General features: G+C 43.8%; 1 protein-coding gene across 3 annotated transcripts in view; it reads left to right on the plus strand.

Annotated features, from left to right (window-relative positions):
* Nucleotides 1-19,312, plus strand: part of NADK (NAD kinase) — a 120,452-nt gene that overhangs the window by 87,854 nt on the left and 13,286 nt on the right. For all 3 annotated transcript variants that reach the window (XM_068100175.2, XM_068100176.2, XM_068100177.2), the window contains 3 exons: nt 12,733-12,835; nt 12,992-13,161; nt 16,378-16,477. In XM_068100175.2, the coding sequence (XP_067956276.2) occupies nt 12,733-12,835; nt 12,992-13,161; nt 16,378-16,477 (373 nt within the window). The remainder of the gene's footprint in view (nt 1-12,732; nt 12,836-12,991; nt 13,162-16,377; nt 16,478-19,312) is intronic.

Below are 19,312 nucleotides of genomic sequence, written 5' to 3' on the forward strand. Positions count from 1 at the left end.
TGTCACCCCACTCGGTGCCCTCTGGCACTGGGCTACCCAGGTCCGTCCTCCGGATCCTCGGGCCCCATCCACAACAACTACTACCGGCTCCCAGAGCCCACCTGCGGCCTCACCTGGCCGACATCCTCACAGTGGTGGAGCGCCCAACCAACTACACACACTAACAGGCTACACGCCCAGCCATTTCCACAACACTAATGCACCCATCCAAAGACCATTCTTTCACCCGCACCACAGATGCCAATATCCAACCACAATTTACCTGTACCCTCTACCTAACACTTACACTACCCGCCCCGGGTATTCGTGATGGGGGTCCATCCTTCCCCCATTCACACCTTCGCACCATCCACTCCACTCCATCGTTTCCACCATACTCACTCCACGACCATCCATTCCAATACTCCATACCATTTATTCCATACACCTGTCCTCCATTCACCTGTCGTTGCACACCTGTGCAATCATACCTGGTGCCACCTGCACCCTCCTCCTCTTCCTGGACCATTTGGTCAACACAACACGCAATCACCACTACTCCCTCATACACTGCTCCACACACCTGTTCAGTTGCACACCTGTGCAATCACACCTGTTCAATCCTCACACACACGGCATCATCTCATCTAACTACTCCCCTCTGAAACTTGCGCTTCCCAGTCGTCCCTTTAAACTATTGCGCTCCCACGTCATTATCATCCACGCTAATCTACCTGCATCCCCACTACAGGTATCCTTGTCACTAACTAACCTTAACGTCACCTAATGTCATCTTCTAGGTCCCTACACACGATATCCTAACCCACCCGGGCTAGTTTTCACTGCCATCAACCCCATAACCTAGTGCTCCTTTGCCCCCCCCTGTGAGGGATGATGGATTTGCCATCCCACCACATCGGGGAGGTCCTACTATCAATTTTGCTCGTCCAAATTCCAACCAATTCAAAAATTTTCCATTTACTGCCAATTCTACTCACTATTATAAATTTCGTATCAAATCACTACCATCATCATCACAGTCCGCTATATCCTAGCCTCGGTGCGTCATGACATCATTAAACTCGGTTCGTAAAGCCGAGCAATGAATTCGGGTGGTTTGGTCACCTGCAGGTTGAATCCGTCCGGCTTTCGGTTCAAGGGAGGTGGTTTGGTTGGGCCAAGGTTCCACGCACCATCTCGGCGCGGCACCTTGCGGTCCCGGGCCCGATGGCTCAATCTCCCCCGGTCGGAACCCCGTCCCCACGAGGGGGCACCGGTCCGCTTCCTCCCACTCGCCCTTGAACCGGACCGGTCGCCTCGCCCGACAAAGCCCCGACTCGACCGTGCGGGGCGGGGCCAAGCCCGAATCGGCAACGACGCTTCGAAGAGAAGCGACGCAGCATCGACCCGCGCCGGGCCCTGCATCCAACAAAGCACGCCGCGCCCCGAGCGCTCGCATCGGCTATCCGTCGCCCTAACCGCTAACCCGGTTACCGTCGATGCTTCACTTGCATGCTCACACGCATACGCTACCCCTTTCACCCTCACAAAACCCGGCGTTCCAACGCCGTCCGTACATTCCACCAACGTACTCCCTGTTACACACCACACCTCTCGTGCACACTCGCTGTTCGCACACTCCTTTAACACACCTCGCGCACCGTCTTGCGCACACTCCTTTAACACACCTCGCGCACCGTCTTGCGCACTCTCCCTCGGTACGTACTCCGTACCACTCACCATGGGCGTGCACTCTTGCATCCACCCACTAACGCGCTCAGATGGGCTCTCCCACTCTCGCGCTACGACCAACTCAGGTGTGCTTTCTCGCACACCTTCGCCGTTCATCCCATGCGTGCATCCTCGCACCCGCTCCACCACCAACTCACTCCTCGTGTCACTCTCACCCTCGCACGTACACTCCGTACACCCCGACGTGCATTCTTGCTCGCACTCGGTTTCACTCCCACACTTTATAACACACCCACTCGCCGACGCACACTTTTTCCTCACACGCATGCCATTTCCACTCACACGGGACCCTTCACCAACGCCCGGGTGCCATATCGATCCCAATCGCGTGACAATTCTTTTGTCGCTAAACATCCATTTACAAAATCTCCCAGCACAATACACAGCACGTCTCACCTTCGGGGTTCTTCTTCCTCCCTGCACCAAAACCTGCAAACTTCCATTTGGATTAGCGAGTACAGCATCAGGATGTGCATTTAGACTTTGAGCAATTTCCATTCCTTCCTCCGATTGTTGCTCTTTTAACTTTAAGTCCCCGGTCTCTCCAATTTCAACTATACCCATAATTTCTTTGTTCACCTCGATGACCGTTGGCTTTAATAAAATTCCCTCTACCTCATCGGTCGCCGGCTTTTCCAAACCCCGGGTCGCGATTTCTACCCCGGTCATTGTACCCGTGCTTTTCTCCGCTTCGTTCAACCAGTGCTTCTCGACCCGCGTTACCTCGTCGTGCACCCCTGGGACCCTTTCACCCAACTTGCGGTCTCTGTCCCTCTGCTCCCATGCCTCTCTATCGGCCCTCATTCCGTTCATCATTACTTCCATTTTTGCCATCATTTCAATCATAAAGACTCGCATGTACTCTGGCATCTCTGGCTCGGCTGCCGCGACCATGGGCGTGGCTAAATTTGGTGCCGCAACAACCATGTGCGCGAGGACGCCGTCTTGTGCGCCTGATACCCCCTCAACCACATTGCCAATGTTCTCCTCCTCTTTTTCATCCACATACATTTCCCCGAGGTCCTGGGTCGATTCTACCCCGTCTATCTCTCCCACCGGCATCCCGTCGCCTTGACCAGCCATGGCGCGATTTCAAAATTCGGGTTTTGTAAAACAAAAGCAATTTCGGTACTTTGTAATTTTGAGCGCGTTAAGCGCGCTTCGGGTCCAATCCCACTTCCCGACACCAATTGTTACTGTAATAACACAATTGGTGTTCCAAAATTTGGGCCTAACAAATTTAGTCCCAGGTCCGAATCCCAACTCCTGACAACCAAATGTTACAGACGCGGTTTAGATGTTATGATGGGCCGAGCGGATGGTCCAACCGCGACCGTTACAGGATCCCCGACTCACCCGATTCACCCAGAACTTTGGCCGTATCGCACCGCAGCTGCCCAATCTGGGAAAAGACTAAAACGACGAAATGCAAAGAGGAAAAGAAATAAGACGAGAAGACGGACAGAAGAGTAATTGGATTTATTGTACACACACAAGCAAAAAGGAGCAATCAAGTTTATTTACAACACATAAGATGCAGGTGACACAGTGCAAATACTAGCTTATACAGACTTAATTAACCCAGGGACAGAACAAACAAAACAAACTCACGTACACAAGAAGGGTGGAAAGGCAGGAGGTGGATGGCTGGAGGGAGAGGAAGGTCCAAGGGGGTCCTGCAGCACGATCGGCGCGTTTAGCAGCCGCCGTTCCTTTGCGGCCCTGCTCAAAACCGCCGTTCAGGCCCCAAGCTGCTGTTGTGGCTGCTGTGGACGTCGCGTGCTTTGCCAGGACTCGTCTGACTCGTCTGGTCCAACCCTCAACTCTTTCTTGGTCCACTCACTCCTCACCACCGACTCCTCACCGCAACCAACGCAACCAACTGACCACCACCACCGACTCCTCACCGCAACCAACTGACCACCGACTCCACTGACTGACTCTCTCTCTCACGCCACTTGCGCGCGCGCCTTTATAGCGCCTCTAGCGATCAAGCCGCCGGCCTTCAGGACACGCCCATCGGTGTGCTCACCTCGGCCCTGGTTGGTCATGCGACCCTCTGGCTCCCCCCTTGATGACGACGGGCGGGCACGCCCCTCTTCCCCGATTCGAGCACTTGTTCAATGGTGGTTTTGGAGGGGAGGTAATTGGCAATCGAGGCTCGGCAATGACGAGAGGGGATGTAATTGGAAGGGGATCTATTCTCTTTCACTGGTGCAATGGAGTACTTCAATTAATGGGAGACACAGCCTTACTCTAAAACACAGAATAAGATATAACTATCAAACAGGGGTATTCTATTATTGGCTGACGTGTATGCTTGTGGACTAATTATGGGATGTCCTTTCACCTTTACACAGCTCCGGAGGCAGGGGGCGCAGAATAAACAATAATAATAATTTACACAATCAAAAAAAATATACAGTCCTCATATCCGCAACAATATATATATATTGTTACTGATCGCGGTTTAGATGTTACTTGCCGAGCGAAGGCTCCGCGACCGAACAGTTGTTCCCCGACTCACCCGATTCACCCAGAACTTTGGCCGTATCGCAACGCAGCTGCCCAATCTGGGAAAAGACTAAAACGACGAAATGCAAAGAGGAAAAGGAATAAGACGAGAAGACGGACAGAAGAGTCATTGGATTTATTGTACACACACAAGCAAAAAGGAGCAATCAAGTTTATTTACAACACATAAGACGCAGGTGACACAGTGCAAATACTAGCTTATACAGACTTAATTAACCCAGGGACAGAACAAACAAAACAAACTCATGTACACAAGAAGGGTGGAAAGGCAGGAGGTGGATGGCTGGAGGGAGAGGAAGGTCCAAGGGGGTCCTGCAGCACGATCGGCGCGTTTAGCAGCCGCCGTTCCTTCACGGCCTTGCTCAAAACCGCCGTCCAGGCCCGAAGTGGCTGTTGGGTGGTGTTGCTGCTGTGGCCTCCACTGCTTTCCCAGGACTTGTCTGACTGTCTGGTCCAACCCTCAACTCTTTCTTGGTTCACTCACTCCTCACCACCGACTCCTCACCGCAACCAACGCAACCACTGACCACCACCACCGACTCCTCACCGCAACCAACGCAACCAACTGACCACCGACTCCACTGACTGACCCTGACTCTGACCCACTCACGCCACTTGCGCGCGCGCCTTTATAGCGCCTCCGGCGATCAAGCCGCCGGCCTTCAGGACACGCCCATCGGTGTGCTCACCTCGGCCCTGGTTGGTCATGCGACCCTCTGGCTCCGCCCTTGATGACGACGGGCGGGCACGCCCCTCTTCCCCGACCCGAGCCCTTGTTCAATGGTGGTTTTGGAGGGGAGGTAATTGGCAATCGAGGCTCGGCAATGACGAAAGGGGATTTGAAGGAAATGGGGATTTTGGGGATGGGAATGAAAGGGGATCTATTCTCTTTCACTGGTGCAATGGAGTACTTCAATTAATGGGAGACACAGCCTTACTCTAAAACACAGAATAAGAGATAACTATCAAACAGGGGTATTCTATTATTTGGCTGACGTGTATGCTTGTGGACTAATTATGGGATGCCCTTTCACCTTTACACAGCTCCGGAGGCAGGGGGGCGCAAAATAAACAATAATAATAATAATAAAGCACACAATCAAAAAAATACAGTCCTCATATCCGCAACAATATATATATATATATATATATATATATATATATATATATATATATATATATATATATATATATATATATATATATATTGTTGCGGTTCTGAGAAGTGTACATATTTGATTAATAAAGGTTAAAAGTTCTGCCCCCATAGTTAGTCCACATGCAACACGTAGGTCACCTTAGAACGTTAGTTATTTCTTAGTATATGTGAGATAAGGCCATTTCCAATAGTTATCATCTGCGTTGTGTAAAACAAATAAGATAGGTTTTTTCCATTGTGCCTCCACCCTCCACATTCCACCTCGTTGGGCAGAATCCATCCCACGGCCCATTTGACAACTCGCAGTTGTTACGCTTTGGATGCCAGCAGCGTTTGCTGCTCTTGGTTTGCTGGTTTGCTGGAACTAGCCCAGTGACACGAGGTAGGCCCAAAAAGGGGGTGGAGCGGCAGCGAGGCTGTGATCGGATCGGCAGCAGGGGGGACGGTAAGGGCCACCAGCCAATCAGGGCTGAGGCGACATCGCCTGACAGGGTGTGGCTAGAGATTCCAGAGGCTTCTAAGGGCGTGGCAATAAAACCCTTTGCGCAAGGCCCCCACCTCAGTTATGAGGAGAGACGCGCTGTGACAAGTTATGAGAAGGGAGAGGACTGACGCAACTGCGATCGTTGATGGTGAAAGGACTCGCAAGTGAATAGCGTCAAAGGCCTATTTGGGAAAGCGCATTGTGAAAGCATTGCTGGAGCGGCGCATTGCAGAGGACTTGTGGAAGTGGCGCAGTGTATCGAACTATACCGGGAAGGCGTATAAAGCGCCGATATATCTATTACGTACGCCAGTGTAATCGCCCAGCTTACCGATCCCCCCCATATAATTGTCCGATCCGCGCCAACGACACGCGGAGATCTTGCCTGCCGTCTACCATCTTCACCGCCGTACGAGTCGGGGACCGGTGCGAGCTGTGGACGCCATCTGTGGACCCTCAACCCGACCACCTACCAAACCCGTGTGAGTCTGAGTCCGAGTGTGAACGGGCCCGTGTCTAGGGATAAGTTAAGACTGTTATAAGGCTGCCCTGTGTATCTGCTTCTTCCTCTTCACTGTAATTGCTCCTTCTGTTTCTTCTCCTTCATTGTACAAAGTGTGTGTAATAAATTACTTGTTCTTCCTGTTTACTCTTAATTTGACCGTCTTAGTGATTTCTCCCCATTGGGTAAGCGTGGCACGATTAGGAACCGCTCCAATCGGGTTAGTTCCTGTTAACGGCCCGAATCGCGGCTCGCTATCGCTCGGCATGTCCACTAAATCCGTGGTTCGGGTGGGGTTATTTCCTTGCTTCCCGGGAGGTGCTGGTACCTAGGTAATAGGACTAATTCGACCTACCGCCCTATTCAGCGCTGACCGGAAGGAACGTGATAGCCCCGGATCGCGTCGGCTAGTAAAAAGACAAGGGGATTAATCCCGCCTTGGTAAGGGGAAGGCCGACGTTTGAGATCCGCAACTATATATATATATATATATATATATATATATATATATATATATATATATATATATATATATATATATATATATATATATGTATATATATATATATACACACATATAATATATATAATCGGGAGATTAAATCAGACGCGGACGTAGCTTCAGGACTTCGATCTTTAATTTTTGACGAGCTTTTGACCAACAAAGGTCTTCTTCTGAGTCTACAAAAAAAATATATATATATATATATATATATATATATATATATATATATATATATATATATATATATATATATATATATATACATATATATATATGTATATATATATATATATATATACATATATATATATATATATATATATTGTTGCGTGATATATATATATATATTGTTGCGGATCCGGGGGTCGGCGCTCCCCTTACCAAGGGGGGGTTAATCCCCTTGTCTTTTAAACTGGCCGATCCCCCAGCCCTGGAAATTATAGCGCTCCTTTGCGGTCAAGATTGGCCAGGGTGATTGGTCAAGATGGATTCCCAAATACCTGCGTGCCAATCTCTCCGCAAAGCAGGGAGATAATTCCCGCTTGAACCACGGACAGATGGAAATTGCCGACTAAATCTAAACCTCTCATTGGTTTATAGTGGATACTGATTGTAATGGTAGGCGTGACATCCAATAAGCGACACGCCCAATTCTTGGGCTCGATATTTTGCACTCCTAATGGTTATCCTTTCTGGTCGGATCCAGCTTGGACTAGACTATTAAGTACATATGTACACCTGATATAGGCTGCACATTAATCAAAACAAAACACTGAAACAAAAAAAAGCCGACTTGGAGGTACATGTAAGCAAAGTATGTCATTTGTTTTTGAAAAAATGAGGATGCCCCCAAAAGTCTCTGGTACTGCATATTGATATAGCTTTATATATTACAATACTCCTGGTCTAAAAAAAACCTCCCAGTCCCACTTGGGATGAGGGGAATTTGTAGCCACACAATCATGAAACTTATAACCACTACATGATATAATTGACCTCAGTCATCAACTTTTAAAGAAAATAATTTTAAAAAATTGACTGTACAAGTACTTTGGTCATTCAGTAGTGAGCATGGGGGATTTCTGTTGAACAAAAGTATATTATAATGTTCAGTGTGCAATGTGCAAATCCTTACTTTCTCAGTAATCTAGACATCTGCAATGTTCTTATTTACTTGTCTATTTAATACATGGGCAAACACAACGTTTTGAGCAGACAAGATTGGCATTGCCACATTTGCATGTGGTACAGTCTCCTTTGCAACCACATTTGATTAGTTCTCTGCATGCTCTGGAAACCTCTGGCATTGATATCCAAACTGGTACCCATACATCTGACACCTGGGTCCATGCAAATGTCTGTGGAGAAGGAACCACTTGCTGTGTCTGTGTGCTGGTTGTCCAGATTCCGGCTTGGTACAATGCCCGCCGGGCATGTTGAAGAAGAGCATCCTGTGTGGGTGGTATTCTGTCCATTGATCGATTCTTCTGGCAGAAGAGTTCCTGTCTTGCTTCATTGACGGAGCTCAAGGGACTTGTTCTATCATACAAGATGATGATTAGTCTCTCGATCTTCTGGAAGTGATCAGCGTCTGTATAAAGAAGCTCAAAGGGGTGACGAGCCAGATACACAAATGTTTCTGTGATGTCTTCATAGGCTTGCCAAGCCTGCCAGGCTGACTTATTGCCCTTACCTTGGAAGGCTGATGTGGTATCACATCCAGAAAGGGCATGAAATACTGGTAGAGCTTGTGATCTTGTTTCCCCAAGTCTGTCACATATGGCATTGATACTGTAAAATCTGTAATTCTTACCCATTCCAAAGGCAACCCAGATGTCTACCAATGGCTGAGTGACCATGAGATCATAAAATGTACCAATAAGTATGACTACAACGTCTGTGTCAACAGTGCGCACTTTAATAGTCTTCATATCTTGCTCTAGTGCATGCACGATGTGCACTATGACCCTCGTATCTGCTTCCTCATGGTTGCAGTTCAGCATGGCGTTGATGGTGCCTGTGGATACTACAGATTCACCTGATGTGATGTACACGGATTTGCCTGATGGAAAGGTAAACTCGGCAACCTTGGACGTCAGAAAGGCAAATAGCTCCTGTTTGTTTTTTGGATCACGGAGGAAGTCCATCCAATTGCCTGGAAGCTTGGTTTGGCCGGACACTTTTCTGCGCACACCCTTTCCTCTCTTTTCCCGGGTTGATTCCTTCAAACTGTCTGGAATGTATGTGTCCCACACAACATCCAACCTTGTGGCATTCTGTAGCTGCTTCACCAGGTAGGGGATGAACACCTTGTCTGCATACTCAATGAACGTGCTGACTGCAGTAGTCGGCAGACAGTGCACAATGACAGCACCATCCAGTACAATGCAGTCATAGGTTGAAGGTGGCTCAGGCTGCTCGGGCTGCTCAATACATTTCAGTAGATCGGACTTTGTGTTTGGTAAATGCAGCTTACCAAAGTCTGAGAGAGAAGGTGGAAAGGGTTGTATCTCATGGGCAAAGAATTCCTTCAGGTCACCCTCGCGACTTTGCATGGCAATGTACAACTGGCCAAAAAGTGCCACATTGTTCTGGAGCACTTTGATCTTCTTCCCCTGCTTTGTCGGGGCCTTGGGTTTAGGTCTCTTGAAGAGAGCCAGTGAGTTCTTCTTGATTGGGTCATGTATAGAGCAGCTGCGATCTTCAAGTACACTCTTGACATACTCCTGATACTGCTTTATGCCTGTGTCTTCCAATGTGCGTAGTGCGGATACTACAGACTCATCCATGCAATTGCGACTGTCGAGTGTCACTAGCTCTTCAAAATCATCAAGGAAGGGGTTTCCCATTCTGTTGAAGGTTTCAGAAAGATTGTTTACTTCCTTCTGAAATGTTTTTTGTGATGCAAGGCCCTGTTCATGGTTCCGAAAATCTGGGTCATCATTGGGAAAGTATTCTTCCTCAAACTGTGTTTGCAATCTGGCCAACTCGGGACCTGTTAACATCCAGCGTCTAAATGCGACAGGGTTTCCTGTGAGTCCAATACAACCACCAGAGCCTTTGACTTTCGCGTTCTCCTGTTCATGAGCTTGGTCAAATGGGATAGTAGAGAATATTTTGCTGGTTTTAGAAAGGACCCAGTGGCATTGTTTCTCAAACTCTTCCTTGATAGGGTCAGGCAGAGACTTCATATCTCTTATGTGAACAGGCATCCATCTTGAATAGATGTTATTGTTAATAGATGTTGCAGTCAATATTATGTAGTTTGATTTCTTTGATCTTTAGACCTACGGGAAATAAACAACCATGTTGTCCATATGTGGTAGGTTATTTGTGTATCTTTTTTAAAAATAGGGCTTCAATAAAAATATTCTGGTATGATATAATCATACTTTGGTACAATTTAGCCATCGTATGACCGCTAAAAACCAAGGAAATTGCTATTTCAGCATAAATGGCGGCCATTTTGGATTTTTATGTTTTACTTTAATATTTCAGGAGGGTGACCGAACATGTTGAGGACATGGTTCTGATATTTAAGTAATATTTTGATACAATTTGGCTTTCCTCTAACAACTACAACCCAAGAAAATTGGTATTTTATCATGAACGGCAGCCATCTTGGATTTGTTTGTGTTACCATGGTTACGTACATATTTCGAGAGGGCTCCTCGGCTAAAATCAACTGATATACCCTAAGGAAGCCTCACACCAAAAATGGCGCTTTTGTCCGCCCGGTAACGGTAATCTTGAAAATTGACCCCAAGCCACCCCGCTACAATGCAATCCCGTTAATGTAAACTGCCACCAGTTATTAGGATGAACATTGATCTTGGTATCAAGGTTCCAGACCATTAACCTTGTTAACATGGCATGTATGCTGAGGTTCATTTGTTATCTGAGGTTAGTCTATAGAGTTAATGTTAACCTCTACTGTGCTGCATAGTAACCTTAACCCAATTCATTCTAGCTGCAGTATACAATAATGCACGCATGAGATATTTGCGTTTTCTGAACATTTGAGAAATTCCCAAGATTCGAGTAAATCTGCTGTGACTGTTTTTTAGGGGATGCCTCTGTCTCTAAGGTGTTCAACTATTAACTGCATGTAAATAATATCAAATTGTGAGCTTGATTTGCCACAGCCAATTAAATTATTCGATTATTTTATTAGATTTCTATTATTAGATTATTAGATTATAATTAAATAATTAATTAGCCCACACATCCGAAGCAAAAAGTGGGGTTAGGCAATTGCTTCAAGTCCGTCCGTCTGTCTGGCTACAAACATCAGTTTATGATGGAGGAACAACTGGCTTAAATTGAATGTTATATTTTGAACATGAATTGGAAAACAAACCTGCCGCTTAACAGTACTTTGTCTCTGAATACGTCCTGATCCCACATGTGCAGAGAGGAGTGAATTGTTTGTTTTTTTTTTAACTCTGTCTGCTTATCTGGCAGTCAAACAAAATTGAAAATCACTCTAAACAGGAAGCTTACTGCTTTTAAAGACGTCATAAAGGACACATATAACAGGCATGAATAACTAATGTAGCATATTAGATAGGGTGGTGTAATAGGTACTGTGTCAATGGTGGTAAAATCTGGAATTCATTTATTTATGGGACTTTTGCAAAAAAAAATTGTTTAAATTGAATTACATACGTGTGAACACTACAACACAAATCGCCTTCTTGTCACTTCCAAAACTGTTCCGTTTAGCAGTACCTGGACGTGGACATGTTCAGTAAGGTGGTGGATAAGGGAAGGGTATAAGACTGCTTCAACCGTGCTAAACCTTCAGATTTTATGGCGTAGCCAGTAGGACAAAGCCGTCTAGAACAGTGTTTGTTTGTCCCTGTGTCCAAATGCATGTATGTATGCCCCTCACAAGCATACACCAATCAGAGCTGATTATCTGGTCACATGACAGGGGTGATGTGATGTCATTACGGCATACGACGGCGGACTCCACACACCGCCATTTTGATTTATATGCTGTTCTGGCCGAACATATGGTCGAACCTGTCGTATATCTACAACTGTTTCGGACAAATCAGCCCAGGTTTCTTAATACGGTCGTATAATGTTTTTAATAATAATAATATAGTATATATAATCGTAACACTGCAATCCCTTTATTGTGACTGCAAAGTTACTGGATTGAAGCGGTGTATGGTTGGTTCATTGTTGACTTGAAACGTATAGAACAAACCAATATCTCAATGCAATTTCTTCACTTCCATGGTGACAAACAGCTTACAGACTTATGGTACTTCAAAAAAAATTAATACTTACATTATTTGCTAACTGGTATCTCCACCCAGGTCATGCTATCCTCTTCAGCTAAAGTATAAAAACAAGCCTGCCGCTGTTAGACTTTTGGTCTTGTTTTTAACGATCTTTAAAGTCATTATTTAATTTAATTGAAGTACAGTATAGACTTGAACACTGTGTGGGGTAACATGCTCTATTAATTCTCTAGTTTGGTCTTGCCTTTGTTAGGTATCATTGCATGGCTAAAATATAATAATTTGGGTCGTTGTCTCTTTTTGTGGTTGATGTTGAAAGCAAACCCTAACAACTCTTTATTACTTGCTATTGCACACCTGCCTACCTGTACATAAATTGTATATCTTGAACACAGAAATTTGCTGGCATATGACCACCAATCCGTACTGATTGTCTGCTGAAACATTACAGCAAAACGTTTTGCTTTGTGCATTTTTCTGTGCTTTGTGCAAAGATCTACTGGTACATGTGTTATACATCTCGACAGTTTAGTAAGTAACTTCCTTTTATGTTTTCTGCAGGACAGCGTTCCTCCAGTCATGGCATTCCATCTCGGCTCTCTTGGTTTCCTGACACCATTTAAATTTGAGTCCTTTAAGACCTACGTGGCACAAGTTATTGAAGGTACTACTTACAGGTTAAATGTTGCACATTAAGGTTATCGGTTACTTTGAAGGATTTCTCAATGTTTCTAACCCGAGACATTTTGTGTGCAGTGATACAAACTGAGTAGTGAATGCACCAGAAATCTATTGCTCTATATTTTGCGTTCCTGTGTAGGTAACGCAGCCGTTGTTCTGCGCAGCCGCCTTAAGGTAAAGGTGATAAAGTTCCAAAGGAATGGGGACACTGAGCCCAGCTGGCCCCAATTTGAGCATAATGGACCACAACCGCTCACCTGTCGCTCTTTGGAGACACTGGAAGGCAATCGCACAACTATGCAGATTCAGGTCTGGCTTCTGGGCATGTTTGCTGTCATTCTGGATCCCATTTTACTATAACTTCTTGAGTTTATAGATCATCAAAACAGCATTACCAGACATTTAGTTTTGTATCATTTGACAGTTTTACAGGGTGGTTCAAAATGATGTGCAACTTTTCCAAAGGTGGTTGTAATTTTACTAATACGACCCTCTTCTTTTATTGTCAGATCACCTAAATAACAAGGTTTAAAGTTTTTTTCCCAAAGAAGTTTCAACCATTTCAAACAATTTCTCTTTGCTCCTTGACCCCAGCGGACGCTCATTTTAGAGTCGGATTTTTATGACGACATCATTTGTTTCTACATACAGGCAGTTTTATTGGGTCTATCCAAATGCAAGAATTCCACAATACAAAACCATCAAGTATTTTTTTAGAAAAGTTTATCCACATGTAAAAGACGAAATGAAAGGATACTGTGGTAGAAAACCTTCAGTGAGAAAACTCAGTAAGATAGAGGCCATAAGAGAAGCTTTGCAGGCTTCTCCGAAAAAGTCGACACACTAACTTGTACAGCTGGTAGCTGGTGGGAACGCCTCGCATGCCCGTTGTTAGAATCATACATGACAATTTGAAACAACTATGTGTACCAGATCCAGTAAATAAACTAGATGGTATTCATAGAATACTTACCCTGCGCAGTCAACTTGGTGTAAGCCAACTGTTATATTTTTGAACGTTTCTTTTTTTTTTGATCCATTATGGCTGCCAGACCACGTGAGCGATGACATCATAAATTTATATTCTTTAAATAAATTGTTGCATAGATAATGCTCAATAAATTTCAAACTGATCAGACGAAGCGTTGTCCCTGTTGAATTATGACGTCATATTATGGCACCAATGACGTCATCGTTAACAACACCTATTCCCCATATAAAGTTCTTTACAATGAGCCACGTTTCAATTTTTTTAATGCTGACACGGCACACACTTTACTTGATTGGAATGCAGACACAAATGTTATATTTTCGTCAAAAATCGTCGGAATTTCGCCAAATCTGTTTTGGTCGTGTTAATGTACCTCAGCGATTGACAAATCTGAAATCAGAATTTTATTAGAGGTCAAGATGACCCCATGAGGTCGCTCCGTACTTTGCGTGCTCGTCATGTGCAGTGTGATAATTAATTCCATGCCCACTCTAGATGACTCTTCTTCTTCACGAAATAACTTCTAGCTTCCAGACCATACATCCAATCATCTTCAAATTTTGCACACATGTTACACTTCATTACCTCTACTATAATATAAAGTTTCACGTCGATCAATGAAGCAGTTCAAGAGTTATAAAAAAAATTATATTTTCATTTAATTATTTATATCTGCCAAACCACATGACATGACCTATCAAATTTCAAAAAGTAATTTTAGTAGACTGATATGCTGAACACAACTGTGAACACAACAAGCTTCCTCTCGATAGGTTCAAAAATGAGGGAGGAGCTTGGTTTTAAAAGCTTATGCTTAAAAACGTCATAACTCCGAAACCATGTGACGCATGACGACAGGCTCGGTGAATTTTTTGTTTGTCATGGGTATGTGATTCTGCCTGCAAAGTTTGGCCTCGATCTGTTCAGTCGTTTAGGAGAAAATTGGATTTTGGTGGTTTTTCAGGCTTCTCACTCAAATCAATATGGCGTCCGAACCACGTGACCTACGACGTCATTTTATTTCTGCATCAATTTATACCGAGAAGATGCTCAAGAAATTTCATCCTGATCGGATAGTTTTTTACTTGTCGAATTATGACGTCATAACGGCGGCACTTATGACATCATCATTCACATGTTATTCCGCATTGAGAGTTCTTTGCAATGAGACCTGTCTCAATTATTTCTGTGCAGCGGTTTTTGAGATATAGAGGTGCAAAGTTTTTTGTTTTTCCCAAGATGGCACCCGTACCACGTGACATGTGACGTCGTAATATTCACTAAAATATTCTACAGGAGGAGGCCCTCCTATGGTGAAAATTTCATGTCAATCGGACCAACGGTTGCTGAGAAAATAAATTTTTTTAATGCAGACACGCACCTACGTACGATGTACGTGCATACGACGTACGTACGTACCCAAATGCTTAACCCTGCATTTCGCTTCGCGAGCGCAGGGTAATAAGAGGGAGATATTTGGAGTTTGCACCGCCTTTGCCCCAGCAGATCGAAGAAGGCCAAGATTTTCTAGACAATATTTTATTTCGTGATGAGGCCCACTTCCATCTCAGGGGCCACATAAACATGCAGAACATGCAATTTTGGGCCGAACCCCAATTGCACGAATGTATGGAACAACCAGTTTCTGTAGGAGAAGTAACTGTTTGATGTGCAATCGGGCGTATCGGTACAATAGGACCTTTCTTCTTCAAGAACGAAGCTGGACAAACAATGACAGTAAACACAGATAGATACAAGGACATGCTGCAGAGAAGATTCCTTCTGGCACTGAGAAGAAAACAAGACACCACAATGAATTAAGTCATCTTCCAGCAACAAGGTGTATCACCGCATCTGTCTAATGGTGCTTTGGAGTTTTTCAGATTATGTTTCCTGGGTGATCCACACTCATTTCTCGATGGACGGACAACCTATGACCTCCTCACTCCCCGGATCTGTCTCCTCCTGACTACTACCTATGGGGGTCCCTCAAAGCTAAAGTTTACGAAAACAACCCACACACACACTGCAGGAATTGAAAAACACCAAGAGATAGGAAATTAGATACATATCAGCTCTAGTTCTCAGCCGAGTCATCGACAACGTCGGTGTGCGCGTGGCAGCTGTCATTCAGAGGGGCGGCGCTTGGATTGTGCATTTCATCAACTACTAATGATATAGCTCCTTTTTGCTTGTTGAAGCAATAATAAACGTTTTTTAGCGATAATAAACAAAAATGTAATGAACCCTGTGTATTATTCGATAAACACAACCAAAATTGACCAATAATAAAACTATATTGTTAATATTGACCAATAAAGTTACTTGTTTAAGTTGCCAGAATTATCTCGTAAATTTCACGTAATGTAATAAACTCCACGAGCCCGAGCCAAGATACTATATGAGCAAAATATAAACGGTAGTAAAAACGTTTTTTATTTTTATTTTATTTTATTTTATAAAGATTGTTCGTAACCATTGAGGCCATTTGTGCTTTTCTTGAACATAATGTGTTGCCTCCTCTTCGTGTCCAGGTGCTGAATGAGGTGGTAGTGGATAGAGGACCCTCATCTTATCTCTCCAATGTCGACCTGTTTCTTGATAATCGACTCATCACCACCGTGCAGGGGGATGGTGAGTGACCAACAGCAAAATATTATTGTTGAGCTTGCACATCATCATGGTCTGGAGTCTTTGCAGTTCACGTATCCATTTTCTCAATGCCTTTGGTGAGGTATTGTAGAATTTCATTCGGACTAATGCGTGCTTCCAATAAACGATAAAGTCTAAAGAATATTCATCTTCAATGGGATTGTAATGTCGACTTATGAATACTAACTACATTTGCATTTCTTAAACACTTTGCTCAAGTAAAGGTAAGAGCTTGTACATGTATTACTTGCGATATCCCAGAACATTTTAACTTGGGTTATTATGGAGTATTTCTCTAAAATAACCTCATAGAGTAGGTTCCGGTGCCCAGCTGTCCCTCAGTCCGTACATCCATTAATACTTGACTAAAAGATATCCTCACAAACTACCCAACCAATATGGACCAAATTTGGTACGATACATCAGGACAGCAAGGTCTCATGGCGTTGTGCTCCCCATCCGGATGCACCACTTATAATGGGAGTTAAAGTGGTGTTTTGCCCCAAAATATTGATATTTCATTCAAAAATCTTCTTCACAGAAATTGCCAGACAGATCCACACCAAACTCGCCATGAGGTATCAGTACATTGCCCCAACATTAGGTTGTGCTCCTCGTGGTCGTATCTTCCCTGGAAAGGGAGCCCTGGGTCCACTACCCGAATCCATCATTTTCACTAAAACATCTTCTCCACAACTTCCTGAGCGATACCGTCCCAATTTTGTACAATGCATCAGGACATTAATATCTCATGGAGTTGTACTCCCTATCTGGATCCACCCATTAAAATGAGGTAAAATGGGGGTTTTGCCCCAAATATTGATATTTCATTCAAAAATCTTTTTCTCAGAAACGGATAACCGGATCTAGACCAACCTGACCATGCGGCATTGTGACCATGCCCTAACTTCAAGTTGTGCTCCCCATGGCCATATCTCCCCTGGAAAGGGAGCCATGGGTTCCCTCCCCTAATCTCTCATATTCACTAAAACATATTTTCCTCACAAACGAAATCACCGATATGGACCGAATTTGATACGATACATCAGAACAGTGAAGTCTCATGGGGTTGTGCTCCCCATCAGGATCCGCCCTATAAGAGGCAGAAAAGGAGGGTTTTGCCTCAAATTTAGGTCATTTCCTTTAAAATCTTCTCAGAAACAGTGGGGATATAGACATCCGTCTCCCACAGGACTATTTTACTTTACTTTTGTTTTCCATGCATGCTATACTTCATGGCCTTCATTTGTGGCTTCACTTATTGTTTCAAATGTCAATGTGAAAGAAAAGCAGAACCATACCATATCCAGAACTTAATCAATTGAGTTGAAACCTTTTGCTACACTTAATGTAATAAATCTTCTACGTTGACAGGGAATACCAGCCTATAAAACCATGGTACTTTAAATCACTGCCCATTTCATTTTGGCAGATATGAACAGGTATAAGAGGCTTCACTCCTTTGGTTTCAGTGCCTAAGCAGGCCTAAACCTTGCTGTCAGCACACCATGAATGATTAACTGTGTAAAAGTAAAATTGATTTCATGTCAAACTGGAGAAGTTGTTTGATTCGTGTTAAAATCCGTATTCACTTGAGGTCATCCTCCATCCCTACCGGTGATCTTTCTGCCCTCATTAACCTTCTCGAACCCTCCACTTTTATTTTCAGCTTGCTATTTTTCATTCCCTTTCATCTCCCATCCCGTTCCCATTATTACGTCCACATGTCCCACTGTCAGTGCATTGACTTCTACCCTCAGTCGTTCTCTTCTGCGAACCAAGATTTCATGTCTTTAAAAAAAGGAATTACTATTAGTTAACCTCGATCTGTGCAGTCAATACCTAGGCATAGGTGGTCAAACCTTGTCTTCCTTTTCCAGAATCCACATCCGCAAAAGCTTCCTCCTTTGCACCTTTCATCTTTCCTTTGTCAGCACAATTCAGCCTCTTTCATACCATCAAGTGTTTTTACGTTAAAATGTTGAAGTGTTTTTACACTTGTTCTTATTTGTAAAAATTTGTTTAAAAAAAAAAAGTTGTAATTTCCACTCATTGAAATACATTTTTGTAATAAATAGTCTGTGGCTGTTTTATCCACTTGGACCTTCTTACTTTACAGGATTCAGGCTCATGGAAGAGCAGCGTAGAACTGACAGTTCGTAGAACAATGTAGAACTGGCCTGAAGAAAACCTGCCTTTAAAAGTATAAAAAAATATAAAAACTGTTTTGGAACTTTTCTTGCTAATTTTGACAAAAATCCCCAACAGACCATTTTGGTGACATACCTTTCACTAGGATACCAGCATAGCACAGCTGCATCACTACAGGAATAATTCTGATCTTTTAAAATCATTACACACATTGATTCAAGTTGTATCTTCCTTGCGGATTGGCCAGCTGCATTGCGCTTTAGCTTAATTCACCACTCGGTGTTTGGGAATATTTATTAAACGACACCATAAAAGTAGTCTATCTTGTGTGTGCGCTAGCGACACGGACAATACAATCGAAATATAAAGTTGGATTGAGCTTAAAAAAATAATTGGACCAATTTACCAAATTTAGATTTTTCTCTCGATGGACTCAGGGTCCCCTCCCTGAACGGTTGCATGACTTTCCAAGCACGCAAACATTGGGATTGCATACATGTTCATAAAATAACATTTCACCAATTGGCAGATTTACCTTTTTTGTCTCAAAATTGGTCAATATCTTGAAGGAATTATTTTATTTTGAAGGTCAATATCTTGAAGGAATTATTTTATTTTGAAGGTCAATATCTTGAAGGAATTATATTATTTTGAAGGTCAATATCT

The sequence above is a fragment of the Myxine glutinosa genome, chromosome 6, assembly GCF_964187855.1.
Source record: "Myxine glutinosa chromosome 6, kmMyxGlut1.1, whole genome shotgun sequence".
Classification (NCBI taxonomy): Eukaryota; Metazoa; Chordata; class Myxini; order Myxiniformes; family Myxinidae; genus Myxine; species Myxine glutinosa.